Source organism: Chiloscyllium punctatum, chromosome 8 (genome assembly GCF_047496795.1).
Source record: "Chiloscyllium punctatum isolate Juve2018m chromosome 8, sChiPun1.3, whole genome shotgun sequence".
NCBI classification, from domain to species: domain Eukaryota; kingdom Metazoa; phylum Chordata; class Chondrichthyes; order Orectolobiformes; family Hemiscylliidae; genus Chiloscyllium; species Chiloscyllium punctatum.
The window spans coordinates 63,839,040-63,852,517 of record NC_092746.1 but is presented as its reverse complement, the minus strand read 5'-3'; the positions used below and the strand labels follow the sequence as shown (position 1 = coordinate 63,852,517).

At 41.5% G+C, this 13,478-nt stretch overlaps 1 protein-coding gene across 7 annotated transcripts in view; it reads right to left on the bottom strand.

Annotated features, from left to right (window-relative positions):
• The window catches only part of tpk1 (thiamin pyrophosphokinase 1), a 385,692-nt gene that overhangs the window by 295,087 nt on the left and 77,127 nt on the right, over positions 1–13,478 (bottom strand). For all 7 annotated transcript variants that reach the window (XM_072575655.1, XM_072575662.1, XM_072575660.1 and 4 more), the window contains one exon: positions 10,221–10,305. In XM_072575655.1, the coding sequence (XP_072431756.1) occupies positions 10,221–10,272 (52 nt within the window). In that variant the 5' untranslated portion in view covers positions 10,273–10,305. The remainder of the gene's footprint in view (positions 1–10,220; positions 10,306–13,478) is intronic.

Below are 13,478 nucleotides of genomic sequence, written 5' to 3'. Positions count from 1 at the left end.
ACTCTTGCACCCATTGTCTAATATGACTACTTATTAAGAAATCTCACAGACAATCAAGTACTGGAACAATGAATCAATCCATGTGCAGTTTTGAATTTCTGCTAGAAGTGGAATGCTGGTGTTCAATTCTAAGACAAATTTTCAACCTTTGGTCTGTGAGGTGATATGTTCATAATTCTTTTCAAGTCCTTTTCTTCAATCATTGCTTATTCTGCTAGAACTTTTGAGACTGCATCTGGCTTCCTGATCAAAAGTAACTTCTTTGTTCCTTGTTACTTTTGGCCTTAACTGTCTGTTTGAGGACACAGATTTCCTGTGGTGATTAACTCCTTCAGTTCTTCTGCAGGACAATCCTTATCCATTGTGGCAAGTTAAAGCAGGTATCAAACCAGATTCTGGATTAGTGGTGCTGGAAGAGCACAGCAGTTCAGGCAGCATCCAAGTAGCTTCGAAATCAACGTTTCGGGCAAAAGCCCTTCATCAGGAATAAAGGCAGTGAGCCTGAAGCGTGGAGAGATAAGCTAGAGGAGTGTGGGGGTGGGGAGAAAGTAGCATAGAGTATAATGGGCGAGTGGGGGAGGGGATGAAGGTGATAGGTCAGGGAGGAGGAGGTGGAGTGGATAGGTGGAAAAGGAGATAGGCAGGTAGGACAAGTCCGGACAAGTCATGGGGACAGTTACTGAGCTGGAAGTTTAGAACTAGGGTGAGGTGGGGGAAGGGGAAATGAGGAAACTGTTGAAGTCCACATTGATGCCCTGGGGTTGAAGTGTTCCGAGGCGGAAGATGAGGCGTTCTTCCTCCAGGCGTCTGGTGGTGAGGGAGCGGCGGTGAAGGAGGCCCAGGACCTCCATGTCCTCGGCAAAGTGGGAGGGGGAGTTGAAATGTTGGACCACAGGGCGGTGTGGTTGATTGGAGCGGGTGTCCCGGAGATGTTCCCTAAAGCGCTCTGCTAGGAAGCGCCCAGTCTCCCCAATGTACAGGAGACCGCATCGGTAGCAGCGGATACAATAAATGATATTAGTGGATGTGCAAGTAAAACTTTGATGGATGTGGAAGGTTCCTTTAGGGCCTTGGATAGAGGTGAGGGAGGAGGTGTGGGCGCAGGTTTTACAGTTCCTGCGGTGGTAGGGGAAAGTGCCAGGTTTGGAGGGTGGGTTATTTGGGGGCGTGGACCTGACCAGGTAGTCGCGGAGGGAACGGTCTTTGCGGAAGGCGGAAAGGGCTGGGGAGGGAAATATATCCCTGGTAGTGGGGTCTGTTTGGAAGTGGCAGAAATGTCGGCGGATGATTTGGTTTATGCGAAGGTTGGTAGGGTGGAAGGTGAGCACCAGGGGCGTTCTGTCCTTGTTTACTACCTGGTCAGGTCCACGCCTCCAAACAATCCACCCTCCAAACCTGGCACTTTCCCCTGCCACCGCAGGAACTGTAAAGCCTGTGCCCACACCTTCTCCCTCACCTCTATCCAAGGCCCTAAAGGAGCCTTCCACATCCATCAAAGTTTTACTTGCACATCCACTAATATCATTTATTGTATCCGTTGCGGTCTCCTCTACATTGGGGATACTGGGCGCCTCCTAGCAGAGCGCTTTAGGGAACATCTCTGGGACACCCGCACCAAATCAACCACACCGCCCCGTGGCCCAACATTTCAACTCCCCCTCCCACTCTGCCGAGGACATGGAGGTCCTGGGCCTCCTTCAACGCCACTCCCTCACTACCAGACGCCTGGAGGAAGAACGCCTCATTTTCCGCCTCGGAACACTTCAACCCCAGGGCATCAATGTGGACTTCAACAGTTTCCTCATTTCCCCTTTCCCCACCTCACCCTAGTTCTAAACTTCCAACTCAGTGACTGTCCCTATGACTTGTCCGGACTTGTCCTGCCTGCCTATCTCCTTTTCCACCTATCCACGCCACCTTCTCCTCCCTGACCTATCACCTTCATCCCCTCCCCCCCCCTCAACCATTGTACTCCATGCTACTTTCTCCCCACCCCCACCCTCCTCTAGCTTATCTCTCCACGCTTCAGGCTCACTGCCTTTATTCCTGATGAAGGGCTTTTGCCCGAAACGTTGATTTCGAAGCTACTTGGATGCTGCCTGAACTGCTGTGCTCTTCCAGCACCACTAATCCAGAATCTGGTTTCCAGCATCTGCAGTCATTGTTTTCACCATCAAAGCAGTTTTGTTCATTTAGCCTCCATTCCTCCTTTTGTCAGGCATGGCTCATTGCTTTCAATTCCTGTGTAAATTTGTCCTTGTCCTTTAATGGCTTATTCCAAACAAAGTTATTACTGTTTCTTTCGAGTGTAATAGTTTATCTTTAATAACTATTCATGGATTGAATGAATTAGCAAAGTTCTGAAGTCTATAATATCACAGTTCATTAGTAAGTTTGAGGAAGGCCAGCGGTGAGGATGACACAAAGAATCTGCAGGATATAGACAGGGAAAGCAAGTGGGTAAATGCTTGCCAGATGGAATATAATGTGATAAAATGTGAGGTGATATAATTTGGCAGGAAATATAGAAAAGGTGATTATTATTTCAATGGAGTAAGTCCACATAAAGCTATGGCATAGAGGGATTTGTCACAAAAGGCTAGAGTACAAATTCAGTGAGGACTAGGGAAGACAAGTAGAATGTTGGCCTTTATTTCAAAGAGAATGAAATATAAAAATAGGAGGTCTTGCTAAAACTATACAAGGCACTAGTCTGACCATACTTGGAATTCTGTCAACAGTTTTGGGCCCCTCATCCAAGGAAAGATTATACTGGCCTCGGACGCTGTTGAAAGAAGGTTCACTCGTCTGATTATGGGTATGGCGGGTTTGTCTTATGAGGATTGGTTGAGTGGGTTGGGCTATACTCATTGGAATTTAGAAGAATAAGAGGCAATCTTATTAAACATCCAAGACTTTTAGGGACCTTGACAGGGTAAGTGCAAAAAGATTGTTTCCCCTTGTTGGACAGTCTAGAACCAGTCACCATAATCTCAGAACAAGAGGTCACCCATTTAAAACAGTGATGAAGAGAAATTTCCTCTCAGAGAACAGAAAATATGTGGAATTGTAATAAACTGTAGAAAAATGGAATGCATTACTGTACTCAGTTTTGATCTCCTTGCTTGAGAAAAGATGTACTGGCACTGGAGGCAGAGCAGAGCAGGCTTGTTAGGTTGATTCTGGAATTGAATGGGTTGGCTTATGAGGAGAGATTGAGGAGAATGGGACTATACTCATTGTAATTTAGAAGAATTGGGGTGGGGGAGTGGAATCTTATAGAAACATTATTATGAAGGGAATGGATAAGATTGGAACAGAGGGGTTGTTTCTACTGGCAGCTGAAACTAGAACTAGGGGACAGAGCCGCAAAAATAAGGGGGAGCGGATTTAGGACTGAGTTGAGGAAGAATTTCTTCATCCAAAAGGGTGGTGAATCTGTGAAATTTCCTGCCCAGTGAAGCGGCTGAGACTACCTTGTTGAATGTTTATCGCAGAGAGCTGTAGATGCTCAGACATTAAGTATACACGATGCTGAGACAGATTTTCAATAAGTAAGGAAAGCAAAGGTGATGGAGTAAAGGAAGAATGTGAAGTTGAGGATTATCAGATCAGACATGATCTCATTGCATGATGGAGCAGGCTTAATGGGCTGAATAGACAACTTTTGTTCCTTTGTCTTATGGCTTTCACAAATTCTGTCTGACTTGTCGTGCCCAACATAGCTATGCTTTAACGTGCAAAAGTAACATTCTTGCTGCTCATCGTGCCCATCCTTCTACTCGCAAGACTGCTCCCATTCTCCAAATCTGTCAGTATTAATCACATCTCCTTGTTGCTTACTCCAGTTGTGGTCCACTGTCTACAGTATGATAGAAGACCCCAACTAACTGGCCCAAGTACTTGTTATGGATCAGGCCAGAACCCCTCAAAACATTTCAACAAAGTAGCCCAGATCCTAACGTTGCCAGTTGTTATTAGCAGGTGCAATGCGGATATTCCAGGAGGAATGCAGCTGGTCAAACCACTTAGTTTTAAATGCAGCAGAATTTATTTGGAAGATTACCAAATTAAACACAAACAAAAGAGAACAGAATACTGAATAACTTAACCTATCTGAAAACCCAACAGATCATCCCAACTTAATGATGCTGTTCCAAGTACTTGCAACAATCCCCATAAACACACCTTGTAAAATCAAACACAGGGTCTTAAGGAGAGAAGTCAGAGAGAGAGGAGCATGGACCTCCTTCTTTGGGGTCCAGCAGCTTGTACACTGCTGCTGAAAGCCAAACCAAACCAAAGAAAGCTGAGCTGAGAGAACTGGTCACTCCCCTTTCATTGCACAAGTGTTTTATTTTAAAAACTTGAAAGCATGTTGCCTGAGGCAATATCTGTTCGCTATAATCAAACTGGCCCTAAAACCCTTCAACTTAGACTTTTTGGAGTTTGTCTCTTTTATGACCTTTCTGAAAAAAAAACAATGACAACATGACCTTGATAAAGGAGCAGCTTCATCACATACTGGAAACTCATCTTCAACAGGGCCTATCGCCATGCTGTACCATGGTCCTGGTTGAAGAATGAGCTGCTTTGTATTTACATTCTATCTCAGTCAGGGAGTTGTGTGATGGTGTTATCAGCCACAGTTGCAATGTGCGGCTTTTGTCTCCCAGTAATCATCCTCATAAGAAATCTGACTCCTCAAACATAACATGTGGAAATATGTAAATTCTCAAGGATATATGCAACATGGCAACTCCCAGGGCACTGGGCACAAACTTTGAAGAAGAGGATCCATTACCACAAATCACTTGCAGACTGATGCAATGGAATGCTCTCCTATTGTTGAGCACAGCTATATTAAGATATGGCCCTGTCAATGAACCATGAACACAGGCTATCACACTTGCACATCAGGGAAGCCAGTTATATTATTGACTGCAGTACTGACCTTGTCTCAGGGAACAAGTGAAGCAGTGTAATCTGGTACAAATGGCACTAGTTGCATACTTGATATATTTGTGATGGACAATTGGAAAATCCCACAGAGGTCCTCAGTGACTCCTTGGAAAGAACCAGTTCCATTAAAGTCAATGCTGCTGTCACCTTGACATTCACCAGGATAAAATGGCCACTAACTTCAGGTCACAGGTCCCAATCCAGCAGCTGGCATTTTTCAGTCACCACAGCCTGTGCCAAAAGTATAACTTAATCATCTGGACAAAATCATATCAGAAACGCCAGAATTTTGCCCTCTAGTGCAGTTGGAAGGACCTTCAGCATCTTCTGGTTATTGCTGTCAGTCCTGTGTTTGTTGCCATATCTGGTCTTCCTTCATTTCTCTACACCTTTGTTGCATAGCAGTAGCAATGATGATTATCTCTGCTATGGCTGCATCCATCAGTCTTGCTTGCAATGAACCCATGTGGAAAGCAGAAGAAACAGAACAGGTTTTTATCAATCTGAGCAGTCGCATAACTAATTAACATTCTGTTCCTTACAGTGGGACATGAGGCATTCAGATGAGAAGGACCATTGAATGACTAGTCTTGGCACGTGTAATAAGTTCCAATGTCAATGAATGCACCACCAGTCATGTGGCAGAGAGATAATCAGAGAGTGCAAGTGCTGCATCAGTATTGAACTCTGCTCTTCCTAGCTCCACATCACTCACCAACAGCATTATGATATAGAAAAGAGTCCTTCATTGTATTTCCAGTTCAGGTTGAGATGGAATCAGTTCCGTGCTCCCAAGCACCCTAAGAGGCCTTGCATTCGTTGAGTGCAGTGTGACCTCTTAAGGTTCACTGAAACTTTCTGCTTCATAGAGATGCCCATCTTCAACTTGCAGGGGCCAATGACATGATCAACATTGCTTACAACCAGCATTTGCACTCCACATACTTGGACATTGCAAAAAGTTCATGATGATATGATTGTTAATTATTTCAATCTGCACTCTGCAAGTGCATAGTCGATGCAATTGCATCTTGAGGATCCTCCACTGAGGCCCAGGTACTATTGGTGACCACTCACTAATCCACTCCTGCCCCCAATCCCCATAGGATACCATGTCCTCCCACACACTATTGGATCCCCTCCCCCATATAATAAAACACTCCCATATCCCTCAAGCTGCTGTCTTCAATTGCCGACTCCCTTCAAAGCTCGAGCAAACCAGCATTCCCAAGTACCCACCCATGATATTCACTCCAACGAACCCCCAGGACTGAAGTGCTCCATCTCCTGACCAATTTGGAGAGATGGTCTGACTGACAACTGACCAGAGCCTTGATTGAACCTTATGTCTTTCCCTGACTGATGACCCACTAACTGGTTGCATCAGACTGGCCAAGAGCAACTCTACAAATGATAATGAGATGATTCCCCTGACCCAGACCACCCCAACTGACGTCTGACCATGACATACTCCTGGGCTTATTGCAAAACTGCACCAGGACACCCTGGAGTGACAATAAGTTCTCTTTGATTTGACTGAGCAGTATGTCACTTCGACTCTGACACATAGTCATTTGGTTGATGCCACATGTTTGTTGCATAGGCTGCTGGCACAGAAGAAGGTGCCTTGCAGTAACATGTCCACTCCCTTGAAGACTGACTTCTGACACACATGATAACCTACCTAGCTTTGTGTCTGCACTAAACAGCAAGGAAAGACAAAAGTACTGTGGTACTTGAAAGTACTGCTGAGGCATCAGAGCACTAAAAAGCAAGGCAAGACAAAGTAGGGATGGGGAGCATCCAGATAGATGGTATGTGAGTGAGCTCTAAGACAGCAAGTAAATAACTGAGATTCAGCCGGGTCCAATCACTAGCTGGGTGCCTGTCCCTGCAATCTAGGTGTATATTTTTAGCAAGACCACCGTGCAGCAGTATTCCAACGATAGCTGTCAGTTCACCATTAATGTCGCATAATAATGCGGAAGCATGCAGTAAATGGATAGGAGATGTGCACTGATGGTGCAGAAATGCTGGTATACATTGGATACCAGTATCCTTGGATGGGAAGTGTGTGAACCCAGAGTATTCCATGAAATGTTGATGGAGGTTGTCCAAGACAGAGATCCAGAGGAGCAAGCCATAAGCCAAGATACCTGCTCTGACTTTTATGTTCGGAATTCTCAGCATCTAGTTTATAGTGGAATGGAACAGTGTATATTACTGAAGTGAGGTTAAGTAATAATGAGAGCAACAATGAGTGACAATCCCCCTAAATAAGCCTCTTGCAGCTCACCAGTGATAACTTCATCTCAATGTCCAGGACTTCGATGGAAAATGCAACTTGTTGCTTTCAATGTCAAGAAAAGGTCTCATTCAACTTCTCACATGATTCTCCCAAATCAAGGTGGCACATTGGCTCAGTGATTAACACTGTTGCCTCACAGCACTGGGGACCCGTGTTCAATTTGACCCTTGGGCTATTGTGCAAGCTTCACACAGACATTCCCTCCATGTCTGTGTGGGTTTCCTTCCAGGTGCTCCAATCGCCTCCCACAGTCCAAAGATGTGCAGATTAGGTGGATTGGCCATGCTAAATTGGCCAGAGATATGCAAGCTAAGTGGATTAACCATGCGAAATGCAGGATTACAAGGATAGGGTATGGTGGTGGGTCTGGGTGGGGTGCTTTTCGGAGGGTCAGCGTGGACTTGATCGGCCGAATGGCCTGCTTCCATACTGTAGCGATTTTATGACTACGAAATATCTTGCAATAGTCCACATCTTTCAGTGCCTGGGAAGTTTCCACATGTTGTGTGCATTATTTCCGACTACCTTCATTAAACTAAATCATGTTTAATAAATATCAAAATCCCTGCCTATGATGGTAAGCTGCAGTCATTACTACAAATTGATTATCCGAAACTAAAAAAGGTGTGTGAAAATGCTACATTTTATTTTATATTAACTATCAAGAATTTATCTTTTGAAGCAATACTTTCAATGCAACGTCTGAGAGGTGAACATGTGAATGCAGATAGAAAATAATTATTTATTCTAAACATGCAGCTGGTGTACTTCCAGAAAACAAATCAAATAACTGCCACAATTCATAGCGCGAGTTCTGGCATACCAGTCACACCCACACATAGTAAAATGCAATTAAGGTGCTATTTTAAAGTTTCAAGTAATGAAGACATGCACAAGGACTCAACAGCATCTGAATCACGTCAAAGTTAATGTTGCCAGTTAAACCAAATTATAAAAAGGTTTCATCTAAAGACAGCAAATTATCAATGCAACTGGCATTTTCTGATGTAACTTGAAACTAGTTACGCCATCAAAATGTCTCATACAGCAGATTCATAATCTCAATTTAACAAAACTGTTTCGTATTTCCAAAAAGCCGATCAATTCAGCGGTGCAAGAACATGCAAACATAAAACTGCATAGAACTCACAGCAGAGGATCAGGCCATTCAGCCCAATTGGTCCATACTGGTGTTTCTGCTCTATCCAAGACTCCTCCTATCATACTTTATCTAACCCTTTAAGGATACATTTCCATTTTTAATTCCTTATGTACTTAGCTTTTCTTCAGTACAGCTACAAAAAATCACCTCAAACTATTCCAATAACAGTAGATTCCACATTCCAATCACTGTCTGGCTAATTGTTTCTCACTTGATTTATACCTACGAAAAGGTTGCTTATGCTCCTTTGATCAAAATAAATAATTATATCATTACACATTTTTTATTACATATGATATCCTCACCAGGGATTATGCCAATACAAGCCAGGGTCCCAGGTTCGATTCCAGCCTCGGGTGGCTGTCTGTGTGGAGTTTGCACATTCTCCCCGTGTCTGCATGAGTTTCCTCCAGGCGCTCCGGTTTCCTCCCACAGTCCAAAGATGTGCAGGTCAGGTGAATTGGCCATGCTGCATTGCCCATAATGTTAGGTACATTAGTCAGAGGGAAATGGGTCTGGGCGGATTACACTTCGGAGGGTTGGTGTGGACTTGTTGGGCCAAAGGGCCTGTTTCCATACTGTAGGGAATCTAATCTAATCATTAAAACATGGTTTTCCAGGATATATCCAGATCATTTTCTTATTTCATTCATGGGATGTGAATGTCGTTGGCTGTGGGTATCACTTACAGCCCATCCCTGATTGCCCAGAGGGCTGCTAATAATCATCCATCATAAACATTCCAATTCACCAATCCAGAACTTCTTATGTATCAGTACTTAATACCACTGCATCATTAATTAAGAAAAAAAATGTGATGAGAAGTTAAACTTAGCTCTGACTTAATAGCTTCAAGTGTTCTTGCAATTTTCAAACTTGTGCAAAGCTAAAATCTAAATTAAAAATCTCTTCTCAAATCAAGTCTGGTGTATTCATTATGATTAGATTTCACTCAGAAAAGGAAGTATGAAGCAAAATTCTTTCAGAAGTAGTTTTCATGTTGGGCATCATGTAGCAACATGCCATGTGTTAAAGAAATTGTATTTTAGAGGTCTGCCATGAGACAAATAAATTAACAGAAGAAAAGTAAAACAGGAGAAATAAAAATGATACATTTGATGATGGTTGGAAAACTGACAATACCAGTGCTTTTTATTCATTATATTCACACATTCTTGCAGTAGACCATGGACAGAATATGTAATTTAGCATTGTACTTTTAATACTTATTTCACAGAGTTTAAATGGGAACACCACCATCTGCAAGCTCCCCTCCCAATTACATACCTTCACAGTCACTGGGTCAAAATCTTTCTCTTAGAGAACTGTGGAAGTACTGATACAAAATGAACTTTGACTATTCAACAAAGTGGCTCATCACAGTGCAAGAATAAATAAAATCACTTGGGTATGACACAATATTTGATTTAACAACATGATATTTCTATTCAAGTGAAGATCTGAACGACTTCTCATTTGATGCATAAACCGATGATATCTTCAAGATTTTATGAATAACTATCGGTAAAAATAGAATTAAAAAGTTTTCTGAGATTTCAACATACTGGAATCTTAGACATTGAATCAATTCAGATTTCATAATGTTGGATATGATGCAAATATCACTACTTGGACTTCAATCAACATTACAGACATATTCTTTTCTTCAAGAGTAAAGCCCATTGTGACTTGAAAGATACATCCAATGTAAAAAGTACAGACAACACATAAATGACAAATAACTCAACAAACATACTGCTGTGCTGTTAAAAGGTAAAATAAAAGTACCTGCAGGAAGCAAACATTCCAGAGGAACCAATGTATCATTTGTGGCAGCCATCAACACAAGCTTTGAAGTTTTGCTTTAGTGACTCTGCAGCAAAAACATAAATGAATAATAATGACAGATAGATGAAACAATCTCCAAAAAGCTCAATTTTAAGCATTAATAATTAGCCAAGTTGGTGACTGGTAGATAGATATTTTTGATCAAACATGACCATATACTGGTAAGTGTTCATGAAATGTAGGATTAAGTCATTTTGCAATAAGTAATAATTAAGCAAGTGAAAAGCTTCATTGTATTCTATTTGAACTATGGTTAGTTACTAACAGTTTCTGTGATAAATAAGCTATTTGGCCCAGGTCAAACGTCAAATTTTCAGTTTTATTGCTTTATGGTTCAGGTTACTGCAAACTTCAGCTGTTGTTATTGAGAGAATGATTTAAGGTTGAAAACCTCAGGCACAACCAAGTTTTAAAACAGTACACGTTTTAAAACTTACATGTGTTCATTTAAGTGGTTATGTTGAGTTTTAATCTGTTTTATATAACAGCAGTTATTGTGGAGTCACATGCAGTTAAAGAATATCAACTGATTTTGAAGCATTCTTAGATACATCATTTGGGATATTTGGTGTGATAGTTAACCATTGGAAGATGAAACTCCTTGCTCTAAGTAGTAGTTGCTCAAATGGGTGCCATCTTATCTTGGTAGATACCTGTGTAACAGGTAAGGTAAGAAGGACAAGCTGCTGTACAAGAGACAATTGTGCAAAAGAATGAATCAGGAGACATTAAAGTGCCAGTAAGATAACCATTTCTTTTAAATAAACCAATCAGAAATTGGGCAAACATCAAATACAACAAAGAACTGCAGATAGTGGAAATTTGAAACAAAAACAGAAATTGCTGGAGAAACTCAGTGAGTCTGGTAGCTTCTGTGAAGAGAGAAACAGAGTTAACATTTTGAGTCCAGTAATTCATCCTTAGAACTTGGGCATATATTACCTAACCAATCCCAAGATTGGCCACAAACTTTCTATGCACTGTGCATACACTACCTCACCTACTAAATCCAAAATCATGCAATGCCTGGACCAATTGGAGTTCTGAGACATCCTGATCATGCTAATGGATGCGGTGTGGAAAAGGGAAATAAGGCTTGCTTTTCATAGCTGTGTGTGCAAAATAAAGAAATGAGAGGGAAGAAAGAAGAAGAGATAGGATCCAAGCCAATTTAGGATTGGTGTTCTATTGTAGAGTGACTATGCCAACCATCTGTTTAAGTGCCATTTCTGTTTTACTTGTTTTGATAACTTAGACCGAGTATCAGTAAGCAGATTATTACTCAATACAAAGACTAAAATATCAAAACAAGGGATCAATCCTGGTTTAAATAAGGATGTAAGAGAGTAAACCAGGAGCAACACTAGGCATGTTTAAACCTAGCAAAGCTACAACACAACACGTGCTAAACAGTAAATTGCATACATAATGAACAGACCATTAATCTAATGCTCTGTTCAAATCCAATGAAAGCAACTGTTGGAATTTAAGTTCAATTAATAAATAGGAATATAGAAGCTAGTCATGAACTTTCCATCGATTGTCATAAAACAAAAATCACAGAATTCTTATGGTGCAGAAGGAAACCATTTGGCACAAACCCTCAGAATTTTAATTTGGTGCCAATCCCTGCCATTTCCCACAGTCCTGCTCATCATTTCTATTTATATAAATTATCCAATGTCCTCTTGAATGCCTTAATTGAATCTGTCCTGACCACATTTCCAGGCAGTGCATTCCATACCTTAACTATTTGCAAAGCGAAAATGTTTTATTGTTCACCTCAGATGTGCTTATTTTGTAAAACACTAAAACCACACACTCAGTTCTTTATCTGATTATGAGTGGTAATAATTTTTACTATCTACTTTGCCCAAACTCTTCACGGTTTTGAAAACTTCTATCAAATCTCTTCTTAGCTTTCTCTTCTCCATGGAAAACAGACTCATTTTCTCCAATTGTTCCTGATAACGGAAATGTCTTATCTATGGAACCATACTCATAAACCCATTCTATGCTTTCTCAGGTACATTCACATCCTTTCTCTAGTGTCGAGCTCAAAACTGAACACTACACTGGAGGCCAACCAGTGTCTTATATAAGGTCAACATAACGTCCCTGTTCTTGTACTCTATGACTCTATTTACAAAGCCGAGAATATTGTGAGCCTTGCTAATAGTCATCTCTACTTGTCCTGCCATCTTTAATGAGTTATGCACACATACACTGATGTCACTCTGTTCCTGCACATTCTTTAGAATCACATGTACAAGATAATGAGTGCCATAGATCGAGTGGATAGCCAGAGACTTTTTCCCAGGGCGGAAATGGCTATCACGAGGGAGTATAACTTTAAGGCGATTGGAGGAAGGTTTAGGGGAGATGTCAAAGGTAGATTCATTACACAGAGAGAGGGGAGTGCATTGAATGCACTGCCAGCAATGGTAGTCGAGTCAGATACATTCGGGACATTTAAGCAACTCTTGGAAAGGCACATTGAAGACAGTACAATTAAGGTAATGTTGGTTAGTCTGATCTTAGAGTAGGATAAAAGGTCAGCACAACATCGAGGGCCAAAGGGCCTGTATTGTGCTGGAGTGTTCTACGTTCTAATGGTATCATTTATTTTAAACAGACATGATATACATAATCTCCTTTTTTTTAATACCAAAGTGCATCACCTCACACTGGTCCACCCATTGAACTGCCACGTATCTGCTCACACCATCACCATGTTTATAATAGTCTATTTGGTGTTCTATACTGTCTTCCTCACAGCTTACAATTCTCCCCCGTTTTGAGTTAGCCGCAAATTACGCAATTGTCCTGACATATCAAGATCTACAGCATTTTCACACATCGAGGGGGAAATGTAAGGGTACTGATACTGAACCTCTGAAAACTCCAATACAAAACTTCTTCAGCCCCAAAAATATCTATCCACCATTACTGTCTGTACCTCAGCCAATTCAACAATTATACTGTCCCTTTTATTCCATGACCTAAAACTTTTCTGACAACTGTGTTGCGTGGAACTGTATCTAGTGCATTTTGAAAAGTCTATGTCCACTCTCCCAATAGTTTTCTCTCATCAACCCTTTTTGTTCCCTCTTCAAAAAACTTTAGCAAGTCAGTGAGTCATGATTTTCCCAGAATTTTCTGAATCAAACCACATTTGTCCATGTGTCTGTTAATTCT